At 41.5% G+C, this 11,274-nt stretch overlaps 3 protein-coding genes across 3 annotated transcripts; all 3 read right to left on the bottom strand.

Moving 5' to 3' along the window:
* Nucleotides 1-3,026: 3,026 nt before the first annotated feature.
* On the bottom strand, nucleotides 3,027-4,028 carry LOC141440186 (uncharacterized). Its single transcript, XM_074104648.1, has one exon. It carries the CDS (start codon nucleotides 4,026-4,028, stop codon nucleotides 3,027-3,029), a length of 1,002 nt encoding a protein of 333 aa, XP_073960749.1.
* A 161-nt stretch (nucleotides 4,029-4,189) lies between these two features.
* Nucleotides 4,190-6,382, bottom strand: LOC141440185 (uncharacterized). The gene is made up of 4 exons (XM_074104647.1): nucleotides 5,461-6,382; nucleotides 5,161-5,275; nucleotides 4,392-5,118; nucleotides 4,190-4,249 (listed from the first exon to the last, which is right to left on the bottom strand). The coding sequence occupies exons 1-4, from the start codon at nucleotides 6,380-6,382 to the stop codon at nucleotides 4,190-4,192; spliced, it is 1,824 nt and encodes a 607-aa protein (XP_073960748.1).
* Nucleotides 5,381-8,213, bottom strand: LOC141440245 (uncharacterized; the record flags this gene model as incomplete). The annotated part of the gene is given in 2 exon segments (XM_074104702.1): nucleotides 5,381-5,807; nucleotides 6,061-8,213. A coding segment is annotated over 1 exon segment (1,203 nt). The 3' UTR covers nucleotides 5,381-5,807; nucleotides 6,061-6,927.
* Nucleotides 8,214-11,274: the final 3,061 nt, after the last annotated feature.

The following is an 11,274-nucleotide window of genomic DNA, read 5'->3' as shown; positions in this document are numbered from 1 at the left end:
TATAATATTAGATAGATACATACTTAAATACATAGTAAACACCCAAGACCCGAGAACAAAGATTCGTATATTTCATACAAATATCTGCCCCGACACGGGAACCGAACCCGGGACCTCAAGCTTCGTAGTCAGGTTCTCTAACCACTAGGCCATCTGGTCGTCATGTCCTACCGACCCAAGAAATAGACTCGTATCAGATATTTAGCACGCCTTGCTGTTGTGTTAGATATGAGTGCTGGTGACTGTATCTACGTGTGTCATTCTAATTATGAATTTAATCAGATGCGAGATCTTTTTCTATCCCAAAGCAGAAAGAAGAAAGCGAAGAAAGATCGTAAAAATGCAAATAACCCAGACAAACGACTGTTAGGAACAAACATTCATATTTTAATTAACTACAAATTCTACAGACTTGCAAATAAATTACCGCTATTTGTGTAAGAGTCTCAGCGAAATCGCGCAGCTAGTTTATTATGTAGATGCCCGAAACCCAGCTTGAATAGAGAATACCAAAGTTACACAGAAACATTGATAATAAATTAAATAATTATCATAATACATAGCGAAACTATGCAAATCTGGGACGGCGATGAATTATATTTCGTGTGCTGCAAATATTACCTTTAAATTTATGGTTTATAATAAAGATAAACGACCAATTCTTGTGTAAGTAGATATTTATTTATTTCGAGGATCTCGAAAACGGCTGCAACGATTTCGACGAATTTTACTTTATGGAGGTTTTCGGGGTTAATTTCATGAGCAATATAATTTCATGCAGTTCCTCCACTTTCGCACTGTAAGAACACACAAACCGCACAACACAAACCCAACTATCACATCACACAACTCGCGTTTCAAACTCAGTCAGAGCTCATCCTTAGAGCATCACAACATAACCCTCCATCAGGCAATTGGGTAAGCAATTTAGCCTGACTGAGGCGTAGCCTTATCTGACAAAATTAGACGTGAAAAGGTTTAAATATTCAGGGCGTGAGTCCCCGTCACTGCCCGCAATTATGCTAGGCTCATTACCATAGCTGACTGACGAGTTGACGGTGGTCTGACGCGGCATGCTGGGCCGGCGGAAATTTTAATTGTCTGCCTAACCCGGAAAGGGCTGGAGTTAGAAGGGTCTTGGGAATTCAGTAATAACTAATTAGTTTTATTGCTTACTGCCTAATTATTTGTTTACAAAAGGTATGGTTTTTTTTTTATGGTTCGTAACCTCATTTGTATGTAACGAAGAAACATGAATTGTTTGCATTGTTGCCTGCAGCCAGGCTTCAATGCCATACTTCGCGTAATCGTCAATCATTTCATCCTCACCACCTCAATGGTTGACAATCTAGCACTATTCGCTTTAAGAGGTTCAAAAATGACATCAAGGACTTCAAGGGATTTTAACAGCTTCTTTCTCCGTGAACCGGCTCAAACCGGTTCAAACCGCCGCAAGCCGCCTCGCACCGGTTCAACTGCGTGTGCCGCGGGTGCAATTACACAACTCGCATGCAGCTACTGTTCTGGGCATAATGAGCACGGCAGGACGCACGCACTGGCTGGCTGAAAAGGACAGTTATATTCGAGCGTTTTTAACTTAAACACCTGTGCCCTATTTTACGGAGCTACAAGTTACGCTATTGAAATGAAACTCCATCCCAGCCTATATACGTCCCACTGCTGGGCACAGGCCTCCTCTCAGAGCAAGAGGGCTTGGGCCATAGTTCCCACGCGGGAATGGACGCTTGGGAACTTCACGCGAATGTAATTCCGCACATGAATTTTGAAAAACTCAGAGGTGCGAGCCAGGGTTTGAACCCACGGCCCTCTGCTTGAGAGGCGATAGGTCAAACCACAAGGCCACCACGGCTTGAAAAGAGACTACGGCTTCTAAATTGTAAGATACCTACATATGTAGCTTCGTAAAATGGGCCACTGGCCACATCACCATCGCCGTGACAATTAGTTACAGTCTTTTATTTTGGACCTCTTAAGGGATAAGTTCGCCTTTCTACAGTCACCTGCATTAATATCTGCTGCGGCGGAGCGTGACAAAATATATAACACGTCCTAACGCCCCTGGCAATAGATCCGTATCAGATATTGCTTTGCTGTCAGATATTGGCGCTGCTGGTGACTGCTACATATGTTTCTCTTGTTATCACTTTCAATAAAGAAGTTAAATGTGACGATTGTTTTTTTTTCGTTTTATTTACTTTCATACAAAAACTGGCCAAGAGCGTGTCGGACACGCCCAAAATAGGGTTCCGTAGCCATTACGACATAATTAAGTAATATTGTTTCTAAGGATTTCGTAATTTATACGGAATCATCCATAGTTTAGGTATATTTTATACCTTTGGCTGCTATTTACTCTTAAACTACTAATAATTCTCAAGCAAACTTAACAGTTATAGTTTACCTTGAAAGTTTGATATACTTACTACGATCCTGAACTTTTTCAAATTTTTCCACCCACCGGTTTAGATTTTAGAGGGGGGGGGGACCTCGATTTAAATGAAAATTTGCACTTTAAAGTTGAATATTTTGCAAACAAATCACTAAATCGAAAAATTGTCTTAGCAAACCTCTATTGGTTTTAAAATACCTATCCAACGATATCGCACACTATAGGATTGGATGAGAAAAAAAAACACTCCCACTTTACGTCTATGGGAGTATCCTAAAAAATTTTTTTTAAAATTTTTTATTGTACCATTTTGTCGAAATAGCTTACATATATATCCGTGCAACATTACAGCTTTCTAGCATTGATAGACCCTGAGCAGAGCCGAGGACGGACGGCCAGACGGACAGACAGACAGACAGACAGACATGGCTGTTATGGAATTAATAAGGAGCAAAGATTGTAGAGCCAATTATATATATTTTAGGAAAAGAATTACTTATTCACACAACCAATGTTTTTTAGTGACATTCAGAATCGATTTGTAACTAAGGCAACGTATTAGCAAAGTACGTCACACTCCCGGGCGAGGAAAGCCGGGAGGCTACCCAAGTCAAATTCAATTTAGTACAAAGTCGAACAAGTGCTGTGGCAACTTAATTTCTCGTCTCGGTCGAGTGTAAGGAACGTCAGTCGAGTCGTTGGTATCAGTCACCGTTCGAGTTGTGTCAACAGTAGAGTCTTCGTTTCGTATTTCTAAAGGGAAAAGTCGTTGTACTGGCCTGATACGCTTTCCAGCCGCGGTCCGTACCTGCGCCACTCGCGCGACTCCATCGGCGCCAGGAAACAGGTCTTCGATGACTGCCAGTGGCCACGTCACCCGCTTGTTTTCTGTCTCCAATAAAACGATGTCACCTATTTGAATTGGGACTTGACTCATTTTGTCGCGTTTTTGTATAAGTGCGCTGATATACTCATCTTTAAATCGTTTTCGCAAATCTTGTCGTAGATTTTGACAGTATCGATGTCTCATGTTTAAAATGTTTCCATCTACTTCATCCAAATCTGCTACAGGTTGAGACGGCAGTGGCTGGGTGAACATTGCAGGTGTCAACGGCTGTAGCTCCTTTTGATTGCCTACATATGTGAGGGGCCTGCTGTTTATTACTGCCTCGCAATCACAGAGTACAGTCTGCAACTCAACTAGTGTGAGCGAGGCCTTCCCTAGGACCCTGCGCAGGATTTGTTTCAAAAAACCAATAATTCTCTCATAGAACCCTCCCCACCACGGCGCAGCCGGAGGCAAGAAATTCCATTTGATTCTGGTAATAGAAGAGAATCGTTGAATTTCATCCCAATCCAGGGTTCCAAACGCATTGTCAAGTCCTCGGAAGTTAGTAGCATTATCGCTAAACAACTGTTCTATTCTGCCTCGCCGTGCGATAAAACGTCTTAACGCCATCAAAAAATCTCCTGTAGACAATGTCTCTACCACTTCTAAATGTACTGCACGGTACGTGGCGCACGTAAACAATACTATCCACGCCTTGGTTCCAGAGCGAAGAACTAAAGGGCCCGCCAAATCCACACCCGAGAATTGAAACGCTGTGTTAGCCTCCATACGTTCTATAGGTAATACGCCAGTGGGCGCTTCGCAACGTTTTGTTTTAAATCTCTTACACCTTATGCATAGATGTATGACGTTACGAATTAATTTTCTAATCCCAACAATCCAATAGGTTTGACGTAGGCTATTGAGCAACGTTTGGGTTCCAGCGTGTTTCAGCTCGATGTGACGCCATTCGACAAGACGCCTGACAATCGTCTCTGAGCCTGGTAGCACTATGGGAAACTTAAAATTGTAATTTTCAGTTCCCAATGACAGTTTTGTGTTTAAACGTAATATATTTTTGTCGTCAATAAAGGTTTGTAATTTTTTATTGCTAAGTAAACAGTCTTTGTGTTTTTGTTGAATCAACCTTACGAGTACATTCTCTGCGTATTCAAACTCATCATATGTCAATTCTCTGGTAACTGATTTTTTCTTTAAACGCAACATCCAGCATATCATTCTGACAATTTTAATGTAACTTGAGAAATATGTGAACCTGTCTAAAATAGATTCTTCTTGTATAAGCATCGCAACGGTACCAGTTTTCTTCCGTTCGTCTTCGACCGCTGTGGAGTTGACAGTGAAGTCTGTAGTTGGCCAACTATCTTCGTCTAACAACAACCACGACGGGCCTTCCCACCAACGACTTTCGAGGAAACCTTTAGGGTTCACACCTCTGGAAGGTAAGTCTGCGGGATTTAAATGACCAGGTACATGTCTCCAGGCAGTGGTGGAAGTCATGGTTTTGATCTCCTTCACCCGATTATTGACAAACACGCTCCACGGGCCGTCGCCTTTAATCCAAGTTAGTACGACGCTAGAGTCTGACCAATAATACACGGAGCAGTTCGCTATCGCTAGTGATTCGATCGCAGTAACTGCAAGTCTACTAGCCAGCGTCGCAGCAATCAACTCTAGTCTCGGGATAGTAATTTGCTTCACCGGCGTTACCCTTGCTTTGGCTAGCACAAGACTCAGGTTAACTTGCTCACCAAGTTTACTTCGCAGGTAAATGCAGGCTGAATAAGCTTCCTTACTTGCATCACAAAATACGTGCAAAGAGGTTTCACACTCTTTTATAGGAGCACGCGTAAGACGCCTGGGAATTATACAATCATTTATAAGGTAAGCTTGGTCTAACCATTTCTTAAATTCTTTAGCCAATTCTTCGGGTAATTCTTCGTCCCAGGTAAGTTTTCTACACCATGACTTTTGTATTATCATCTTTGGAACAATTGTAGTCGGGCAGGTAACACCTATTGGATCGAAAACCCTTTGAGCAATTGACAATAGCGTTCGTTTCGTTAGCTTTTCGCTTATATTTTTGAAATCAACGCTACAATGTAAGCTATCTGTTTTGACATTCCAAATATCGAGGTATTTTCAACATTATTATCCACCATTATAGGACTTGAAATCCAACCTCGTAGATCAAACATACCATTCATCATTACGTCTTTCGATTCACGAATGAACTTTTCCAGCTCTTCCTCTGATTCAAGGCTTGTGACACAGTTATCCACGTAAAACGATTTCTTCAACTTTATCGCTGTCTCTTTCAAATTATCTGTGCAGTTGTCCAAGTGATGGTTGATTGTAGCTACTAGATGAAATGGGCTCGACGTTACTCCAAATACAACTCGTCTATGACGATAAGTAACTAGCGCTCTGTTTCCTTCATCATCAGTGGACCACCATAGAAACCGCAGATAATCACGATCTTCCGGGACAATCGAAATTTGAAGGAATGCCTTCGCTATGTCAGCAGTCACACCAATTTTGCTCCTCCTGAAATTTATCAAAAGATTAGGAATTTTTTCGAGAAGATTGACACCTTTTTCTAAACACGAATTTAAAGAAATTCCGTTCCGATCCTTGGCTGACGCATCAAAAACCGGACGTAACTTAGTAGTCAAACTAGACTCCTTTATGACCGGGTGGTGCGCCATGTAATGGCCTTGGATAGACTGATCTGGTGCTACTTCGATTATATTTAACTGCAACCATTCACGGAATACTTTATCGTAATTATCGATCTTACCTAAATGTTTGAGGCGACTCATAGCAGAATCTAATCTTTTCTTAGCGAGGTCGTAGTTCGTTTGTGGACGTGGGACGTCTCGCCATGGCAAACAGACTTCATACCTGCCTTCTGTGTTGATATGGACATTTTCTTCGAAAGCCTTAATGACCTCCATATCGCGAGTCGACTTAAGTGTTTGTTCTGCAGGATCCCTAATGCCTACAGCTTCCAGACTCCACAAATCTGAAATGTCAAGATTTGTTAGGCTATGAAGTGTAGTGGTCATGTTTGTCATGGAACCTTGAACTCCCGTAACGGGGCCTTGTATAGTCCAACCCATAGTCGTCTTAATAGCCGTCAAATTGTTTTCAAGCTGTACAAAGTCTGTCGTAAAAAGTGAGCCAGAATAGTCAGCACCAATGAGTAAACTTACGTCGTCAGGAGAGTCCGTACAGTCATTTAGTACGATGCCGCGTTGACGCAGTTGCCCAAGTAATACGTTACATTTTAACTTTGGTAAAAAACTACAAATTACATCTTTATCTAAAACACATAAATTCATATAAAAATTTTCGTCGAGATTTTTGACGGAAATGTCATACACATGACACGTCTCTTTTTTCGTCTCGATCCCGCCGAACAAACTATGTGTTAGAACCTCCTTTTTTGTAGATTTCAGTCCAAGTTTTTTGACTAAATCCTTTGTTATGTACGATCGCTGGGCACCACTATCGATAAGAGCTCGTATCGGCATCTCTTTCTTGTCATGCACAATCTTCACGACAACAGTTTGTAGCAACGTTGTTGATGATGCAGACTTTGTATGGCATGACAAGTTACTATGCTCTTGCTGTTTTTCCTGAGTATCGTTGGTGTTCTTCGCCGCTAATTCTGTGCACATGATTGTAAAGTGCCTTTTTTGACAGAACAGGCATTTGGGAAAACTCTTACATTTTTTGTAATATGATTGCTTTTTAAGCAAATTGAGCACGCTTTCTTGCTTTTGATGTACTCTAGACGTTCTTTCAGCGTCATCTTAGCCGCCTTATGACACTCTACGGCAGAATGAGTATCTTTGTCACACCACACACATGATGAACCGTTTTTCCTTCCATCCTTGTCTTGTTTCAACTCCGTTACGAAGCAGGCGGTGGGTGGCATGGGTTCAACTAGGGATACGTCATTGTAGTCTCGCCTTGCTAGTTGTATTCTTTCCGCCGACTCCACTTCTTGTCTCAAAAACAGCATTAATTTGGACAGATTTCTGGTTTCCGGTTGAGTGCGATGCCAGGCACGAAGAATTTCTTCCGGCAAAGCAGACTCGATCATGGGAAAGAGCATGATGGCATACTTGTCAGTTGTCACGCCGAGTGTTTCTAGTGCTTGAAGATGCGTCTGGAGGTTATCGTAAAGTGCTGTTAAATTATTTGCAGCTCCTTTTTTCTGCGTCAATGCAAGCAATCCTCTGACATACGTTTCGATGAGGACGTCATCTCGTGCAAATCTAGCCTTTAAAGCTTCGACTGCCTTTTTATAATTTCCCGCAGAAGGTGGGTAACTTTCGACGAGCTGTCGCGCGGCGCTGTTCACGGTCATGGACTGGAGAAGATATTGAAACTTGTCGCAAGCGTCAATGTGGGCGTCTTCGTCTATCTTCTTAAATTGTCCCCAGAACTGCAGCCAGGACTTTATGTTGCCATCGAACTTGACGAGCTCCAACTTGGGCAATGTAGGCAGACGTTGCTTGCCCGTTGTGGGCTTCTGACTCGATTCCGCTGATAATAATGAAGATGCACTATTTGTGCGCGGTAGGGTTTTAGAGCACATCGACTTGACCTTGTGCCAACGTAATTTGTATAACATGGACTTATCTTGGTCTGCTTCAAAAAGAGCTTCGTCGAAGTCCTCAGCCGCGCACCACTGGTCCCTTACTGCCGCTTCTACCTCAAAGAGTTCTGAAGCAGTTTCCGACAATAACTCAAAAATTTGGCCGGCAGTATCTTCTTTGCCTTCAATGGCCTTTTCTATTTTGTCGGCAAGGATGGTGAATTCTCTCCTACATTGGGTACGCTTCCGTTTCAAATCCATATTCGGGTTTTATTTTTAAGTCACGGTCGCCAGATGTTATGGAATTAATAAGGAGCAAAGATTGTAGAGCCAATTATATATATATTTTAGGAAAAGAATTACTTATTCACACAACCAATGTTTTTTAGTGACATTCAGAATTGAATTGTAACTAAGGCAACGTATAGCAAAGTACGTCACACTGTAGTTTACTGAAGAATACGTTAAATTTTCCTGAAGGCTCTCGAACCCATTAATAGCCTCCTTAAGTCTTCAAAGTACGGGGAACTACTGCGCGTCCACTGCATTGGAATCGGAAATTACGAAGCGGATGAGCGGACGGATTTGTTGCTTTGCATAGAGTTCTCCGGCAGAATGCCGATCCAGTGCACGCAGTACCATAGAAATCTATACAAAGCAACAAATCCATACGCTCCTTACGGCTCGATTCCGATGCAGTGGATGCTCAGCTTTAGGCAAGCGCAGTTTTAAAGCACCCCTGCTTTTAAGTCACCCCTACTTATGACTCAGTTACATTGTTCGATAACTCGGGGAGTCACTGCATGCGGTATATAAAGACTTGTGAAACTCATGAATCGATAACTCGGTCGACATATGACATATATGACATATATATAAGAACGTAAATATTTACGTCCGCCCATAGAAAACAAGGGGGATTACAGGGGGAATTTCTTTATACCTGTTGAATATTCCTTTAAGTTAACAGATCAAAACATCACGATATATTTATAGTAAGTATAAACAATGTGTAGACAGACATATGAACATATGATAACTATTGCTAATGATGATCTATTGACAATACAGTGCGCGTCTGGAATGACAAGTGCCTGTAAAACGAATTGGTTAACGGTGTCAAGGTGACAGTTGGGACAGCCATGTGTTACTAAACAGCTGTGTTATTGTATTAATTTCACGATGTCTGTTAATGTGGTACTCGTACTTATGAATTAGGTCGAAGGAATCAAAGATTTGTCTCTAGCTAGCAACTAAAGCCAGATGTGTTTGATTTGTATTCAAAGCTGTCGAGTAGAGACCGGGTTGGTGCATTTAAATATTTACATGTGATTTATTGAATCAGACTTTACGTCTGTCTGTCTGTCTGTCTGTCCGTCCGCGGCTTTGCTCAGGGACTATCAATGCTAGAAAGCTGTAATTTTGCACGGATATATATGTAAACTATGCCAATATTTTTTTTTTGCAAAATATTCAACTTTAAAGTGCAAATTATCATTAAAATCGAGCGTATCACCCCCCCCCCCTCTAAAATCTAAACCGGTGGGTGGAAAAATTTGAAAAAATTCAGGATAGTATTAAGTACATCAAATTTACAAGGAAATTAGTAGTTTAAGAGTAAATAAAATATACCTAAACTTGGAATATTCCGTACAAAATACGAAATCCTTAGAAAAATATTACTTAATATTTTCGTAATGGCTACGGAACCCTATTTCGGGCGTGTCCGACGTCACACGCCAGTATTTATTTCTCAGTCTAATCTTGAACTTCATACCTTTATCTTATCTTTCTTATACCTTTAAACGGCCAATTCTTGTATATTTATATATTTCGGGTATCTCGCATACGTCTAGAACGATTTCGAATTCGACTATCGAGTTTTAGACTGAGAGAAGCTCGGTTGCTTAGGTACTTACTCTGTAATATGAAGGTACAGTTAGCCTAAAAATGTTTTTTTTTTGTTTGGTAACACGCTGAGTCTAGCTATGATTTATAAAATAAACAATAAATTATCAAATAACTTATTTACTCACAACCCCTCTCCCTCCCGCCTAACCCCCTTTAGTCATTGATGACGTCGCTACGTCTGCCTACGTGCGGTCCTTGACCTCGGATCTATCAAAACATCGCGCATGCGCCTGCGACCCTCGTTCGCGGAAACGATTTCAGATAATAGGACTATATTACGGAAATTGTTTTTTTGAGTAAGTAATCATTTTCTTGTGTTATTAACGTATTAGATACTCAACGAAAACGAGTAACGAGTAAACAATATGGAATGGACTCGCTGCTGGGGTTTTCCATCTAGCTATGATTTGGGTACCTTCAAAAGGCCAGTGTATCGCCTATTACGAGGCCGGCAACGCACCTGTAGTCCTAATAGCGCTGTAGGTGTCCATGGGCGGCAGTGATCACTTACCATCAGGTGACCGCCTGCTCGTATGCCAGCTGTTTGATAACTTGTTACTTCAAAGTTCAATATCGCAACGGCGCAGCCGATTTTGATAAGACATGTCTAAGAACCATATCGCTAGAAAACCTGCTTTCAATAAAAAAAAACCGCATTCAAATCGGTCCACCTGTTTAAGAGCTACGGTGCCACAGACAGACAGACACATACATATAGCGGTCAAACTTATAACACCCCTCTTCTTGCGTCGGGGGTTAAAAAAACGGGTGAGTAGGTAAACGAGTTCTTGAGTGGAGACCGCGAATCGGCAGGCGTTGCGTGGGACGCCCTCAGACAGGTGAAGCGATGATCTCCGCAAGGTGGCAGTAACTGGATGAGAGTGGCCGAGGATCGTGCTCAGTGGCGTGCAATTGGAGAGACCTATGTCCAGCACTGGACCAAGATAGACGATGATGATGATGATCAACTCAAACTCAAAGTCAAAGCACTTATGAATGTCAAAAAAAATCTACCACCGGTTCCCGGTTCCCTTTCAGAATTGATTTTAGTGATTCCGTATTTAAAAAGGCACTACCAAGTGCGTGTAGCTACGCTACATGTTCGGGCTCGATGCAAATCTGCGGCAGATATTCTATATACAGAATTATCAATATTGAAAGAAAGAAAGAAAGAAAATACATTTATTCACACACAAGACACATAGTATTAAGTACAAATAGACAACACTAGGAAAGCATGTGTCATTGCGGTTGTGAATCGGACACTGGCTCAGCATAATGCTGAAGCGGTCATTGACATGCAAGTTTACTAAGCATTGGCAATTATAGCAACTACGAAACGCCAGTGTTGCCATGCGTGTCGCGCTTGACAGAGCCTGAGATTGTCAGTTTCTAAAAGAAGTCTGGTCTAATTTTTTACACAAGATTTCATAGCATAAATGGGTCCTTTTATTACCACAGATAATTATAAATATAATATTATAATATAATATA

Source organism: Choristoneura fumiferana, chromosome 22 (assembly GCF_025370935.1).
Source record: "Choristoneura fumiferana chromosome 22, NRCan_CFum_1, whole genome shotgun sequence".
In the NCBI taxonomy this organism is placed as follows: domain Eukaryota; kingdom Metazoa; phylum Arthropoda; class Insecta; order Lepidoptera; family Tortricidae; genus Choristoneura; species Choristoneura fumiferana.
This window is presented reverse-complemented; position numbering and strand designations above follow the sequence as displayed.